The sequence below is a fragment of the Pocillopora verrucosa genome, chromosome 3 (assembly GCF_036669915.1).
Source record: "Pocillopora verrucosa isolate sample1 chromosome 3, ASM3666991v2, whole genome shotgun sequence".
Lineage (NCBI taxonomy): Eukaryota > Metazoa > Cnidaria > Anthozoa > Scleractinia > Pocilloporidae > Pocillopora > Pocillopora verrucosa.
Genome location: NC_089314.1, coordinates 19,680,713 through 19,685,526, shown reverse-complemented (window position 1 = coordinate 19,685,526; position 4,814 = coordinate 19,680,713). Strand labels below are relative to the sequence as shown.

Genomic DNA, 4,814 nt, shown 5'->3' with positions numbered 1-4,814 from the left:
TGGAAAGAAACAAATAAAGAAATTAATGGATCCATGAAGGAGAGATCTAGCTTTGAGTTACAATGTTTCATTTGTCGAACATTTACTTTTGGCAATGGCCCAAAGAAAAATTGTCAACGACAACATTTTAATTTGTAATCATACATTTTCTCGACCAGATCTTAGAGTGGAAAGGTGGTACTCTTGGCCATTGGATGAACCCACGAGAATGATCTTGAATTTTCCAGAGTATTCCCGCGCACCTTGAGTTCTTGTCAAGCACAGCCCACCATTACTTGCATGCATGTGCCCGAACAAATATTTCTGTGTATCTGGATTCGAACAGACAACTGATATGGAATACTGCTTACAGCAAGATGCACCGGTTTGGCAGAAAAATTATAATACAGTAGTCCTCTTACGGCTCCAATGAGAGAGAATTATTGATGTTTTTCTCTCCTCAGCTGGAGATATTTTTCACGGAATTTGCTTCCTTCACTAATTTCGTTCTCGATAAAATTCAGGGTCATATGTTTGAGATATGACGTTGAATACAGGTGCGATTGAAAAGAGGTTTTTATCAGGGTTTTCTGTGTAGGTTTGCTGAGATGTACATGTAACATTTTTCATCAATTCATTATCGAATTTCGTATACCGAACGACCCAAAAAAGAAATGAATTAAAAATTAGCGAACGACTATACCTACATGTCTTTTTTTGCATTTAAAATGGATTTCAAGTGGTGTTGATAGTTAAAACTTTGTTCTGAGTGTTTTCAATCCACCCTGAGAAAAAAAACAACTCACCTTTTGTGCTCAGATTTTAGTGCAGGTCAACAGTGCTTGATTGGCTTCTACTTCTAATGAGAGGGTGTCAGTAAGAGATTTTTCCAGAGACTAGGGTAGATTGTTTTCACTCTTTACCTTTTGTACTTGCTTTTTAGCTTAGCTTAATGTAGGTTTAGTTAAATTGTCTTTAAAAAAACGTTAACATCTGAAATAAACAACTATGGCAATGAGTTTTAATTCAGGCCAGCGAAACATCTTTCCAATTTAGTTGACTAATATGAAAAGTGCATATTGATTTTGTTTAGTATGTTAATTTTGTGTAGCAGCTGCCGAGTTGCATGATTAGAGAAAAAGTTTCAACATTTAACTTTTCAACAAATCTGATTGAAAGTTTCTCCTTTTACCCCTCATTCGCTTTAAGGTACCATTTTAATTTCTAGTCGAGAATTCCTTAACAAGGAAACCCTTCTTTATTTTTTCTTGTGATGTCACCAAGCCTGTAAGAGATTTGAAAACGTCTATCGATTTCATGAATTTATTATTGCTTGATTGAAACATCGTCAGCTCACGATGTTTCTAGAAAAAGCGCGCTCTTGCTCACCAGTAACTGCTTCACTGTCCATTTCAAGTTTGTAACGCCTGCATAACTAATTAGTATGAAAAGTGCATCTAAACCTCCATTTCACTAAATTCTTTCAGCTTTCAAGGCTGTTGATAAATCAGTTTGAAAGAGTGACATTTCGGAAACTTAAACACAATCAAGCAGAAAGCCTACTGCAATTTGTCTACCAATGGCTGCATCTGCCACATACCCTGTCATTGCCAATAATGCCACGACACATATTTACGTCCTTGAACAGAGAAAATAGCTTGATACTGGTTAGAAGGTAGACTTATTTAAGGTATCCACTCATCTTGCACTCTTTTATTTGATCCTTTATAAGTATTAATGATACTTAATATAATTAATACATTAATATAAGTATTAATGATACTTTTACATACATTTACAAATGTTTATTTTCATCGTATATTTGTCTAAGTTATTTTGCAATTATATAATTATAATACATCAGTAGAAATTAAAGGAATTACATATGCATTAATATAATATGATACAATATAATATAATATATATGAAAATTTAATAGGTGGCGAGAAACCAAGAGGCTTGTACGACCTACAGGCTTCTCATAATTAACAAATGTGACGTGATTTAGGTACAAAATATTTTAGGTTAAATAGGAAAGAACAAGCATACACACACTTAAAACAACCACAAAAATAGCAGGCACTGAAACAAAGTTCGAGTAGTTGTAAACGTTGTTTTATATAAACATTTCTAATAGTCGACAGTTGGTGGACAAAACTTACGGTTCATGGCCATGGATAATTGTGATACACTGAAAGTTTTTAAAGCAATTTTCTCTCTTTTTAAAACAATATTTTCCACTCCAGAGATCAGTTTAAGCTAGATTTTTGTCAATTATTTCGATAATAATTCAGACACACTTTCCTTCCATCTTTGTTTTGCAAAGAGCCGCAATTTCCTGGTTCAGCAACTTGTCTATTTCTTTGGTGATAAGTGTGCCATCTGTGTGCGTTTCTCTCAGATTCCTAAACACTCTTTCTACAACTGTCTTCAACTCAGAGACCTTCAACAAGTCCGCAAACGTTCCTTTGATAAATGCAAAGGAAAATTCAGTACTCCGTACAGCGATTTTCATTTGCTCCTCTTTAACGTGTTTCATCGTTCGTGAAGATGGAATCGCTATAGATGTTTCTCCTTCATTTCTCACTCCTCGGAAGAAATGAAGGGAAAGTGCAACGAAGTCTTCACGCAAAGAAAGATCCTTAACCTCTTCCTTAACGAATGACGTGAAGTCATTCACTTTCTCCTGTTCGTCATTCCTGGTATTATCTCTGCTCCTGGTAAACCACAGCTTGTACAAATTCCGTGCAAGTATCGATTGATAAACTTGTAAACAAATATTCAATTCTTTTTCCATATTTTGACCCTCACAGACAGGATCTGCTTGAATTAAGCTCTTAATCACTTCCTTGCATTTCCGAACAAAAAGGGCAAGGAGAGATACGAGCATTTCTCTGTGATCTTTTTCTGAGAGATTCTTGTCTTGCATTTTTAGCAGATGGTTATCGAGTTGGGCACCGACACCTCTAAGGTATATGTGTGACATATAACTCAGTGACTGGAGCCTTTTCAATAAACTCGTTGTCTTTGAAAAAATGTTTCGTTTTACATCGGACACAATGGCAGCAGCTTCTTTAAGTTTGGTAGGATCTTCATACTGCAAAAGGTTGCTCCGTGGAATGAAGAAGTGTGGCAAAGAATTAGCCTCTAAGCACTCTTGGAGGCGATCCAACATAACCAGAATGCATTTAGCAGAGTTATTTTCTTTCCAAAACTCCCTCGGTCTATTCTGGCATTCCCAGAACATGATAGTTTTCAGGCAATACGTGGATACCACCTTTGGAAAGTAAAATTTCTTGATCATTTTTAACAGAACAATTACATGTCGCTGAACGGGCGATACACTCGCACCGAGCTTATTTTCGGCTACTGAGAAGGATGTTTTCCATTCTGTGTTGTCCATGATCTTTATGTCATGTTTAGTTACGGACCACGAAGCTTGTGCAGTAGACCCACCATCAGAAAGCTCCGGGTTTTGGAAATACTTAAGCATTTCCACAGGCTCGTGAATGCGCCTCCCTCTGCCACAAGGAGCCAAATAACAACCGGAGTCAAATATTTCTTGTATAAGGTCGACCGAGGGCCAACCACTTGGGCGTGGTCGAATCAACCATTCCATGGCAGGTCCGGGCCATGCGGTTGGATACCTGAACACATCAGTTTTATCTCTTTCGAAACTGGTAAATCCAATGGACTTAAGTTTACGCACAGGACCATGAAGCGTGTATGACCACTTGCTCTTCTTGCCATGAAAAGAAGTCGACTCTGTGCCGTGCATTGGATGATCTGCTGAAGGAAGCAAGTATGACTGATGAAGGTAGGAAACATTCTTATAACGTGGACGATGTTCTTTCCACTCTTTTGTCAACCGAAGCTTGACAAACTTTGGGTCATCTTCTAGATGTTCAACAGTGAATATCGGTATGCGTGTCTTTTCATCGATTTCGACAAAGGATTCATTTGTTGTCATCAAGCCTAAATCACACCGCCAATGTTCTTCCACATCATCCAAATCAAAGGCTTTACCATGGTCAATGCCATTTTTTCGGAGAAAGAACTGGGGAATGCAATAGCCTTCTGTTAGACTTCCAGCTACTAAAGTTTGCTTAGATAAACTTATGAGAGATTCTGAATCTGCCCGCTGTGCTTGATTGTATGCTTGCCATCCAAACCAATCTGCATAGATGTATTCTACTGGAAACATACTATTGATTAGAGTAGAGAATGGTTCAATCCATATTTTCGATGTTTCATCGAAGCCTTGGGAGAAATTCTGTGGAAAATCATTTTAAAAAAAAAATCTTTAAATTTATCCGTAAGAATGGACTGGTCATAGTCCTTGATGACTATAATACAGAAATGAACTGTAAATATAATGAAATCGACGGGTACTGGAGAATATTTCGTTTACCTAGTGTCACTTGTCACGGGAAAACTTACAAACGCGTTCGTTAATTTAAAAAACAACAACAACAAAAATAACAAACACAGAACATACCGAGTGCTGCTCGGCCATCTTTACTTTTTCCAACTGGCTAAAGGCTTGTTTTTTGTTTTGTGATGTGACTGCTGAAAAGTAAATTGTTTCGCACTGTTGACTGAAAACTACCAGAAAAAGAGTCATCTAGATGATGATCATTTAGACGTTGATAAATGTCGATAAAGCGCTGTTTAGGAAATTTTGAAAAAGCTTCAGTACTCGAGCGATAGCCCTTCTGCGGAGCAAAGTCGAGTTGATTTCTGTACATAGGTTGTGTCTTATTTGCATGAAAGCGGATGATCAATCAACTAACTAACTGATGAGGCATTCCTTATTCGTAAGGGGAAGAAGGAGG

At 37.3% G+C, this 4,814-nt stretch overlaps 1 protein-coding gene across 1 annotated transcript; it reads right to left on the bottom strand.

Annotated features, from left to right (window-relative positions):
- Positions 1–2,269: 2,269 nt before the first annotated feature.
- LOC131794188 (uncharacterized) lies at positions 2,270–4,495 on the bottom strand. The gene is made up of 2 exons (XM_059111707.2): positions 4,478–4,495; positions 2,270–4,252 (listed from the first exon to the last, which is right to left on the bottom strand). Exons 1-2 carry the CDS (start codon positions 4,493–4,495, stop codon positions 2,270–2,272), a joined length of 2,001 nt encoding a protein of 666 aa, XP_058967690.2.
- Positions 4,496–4,814: the final 319 nt, after the last annotated feature.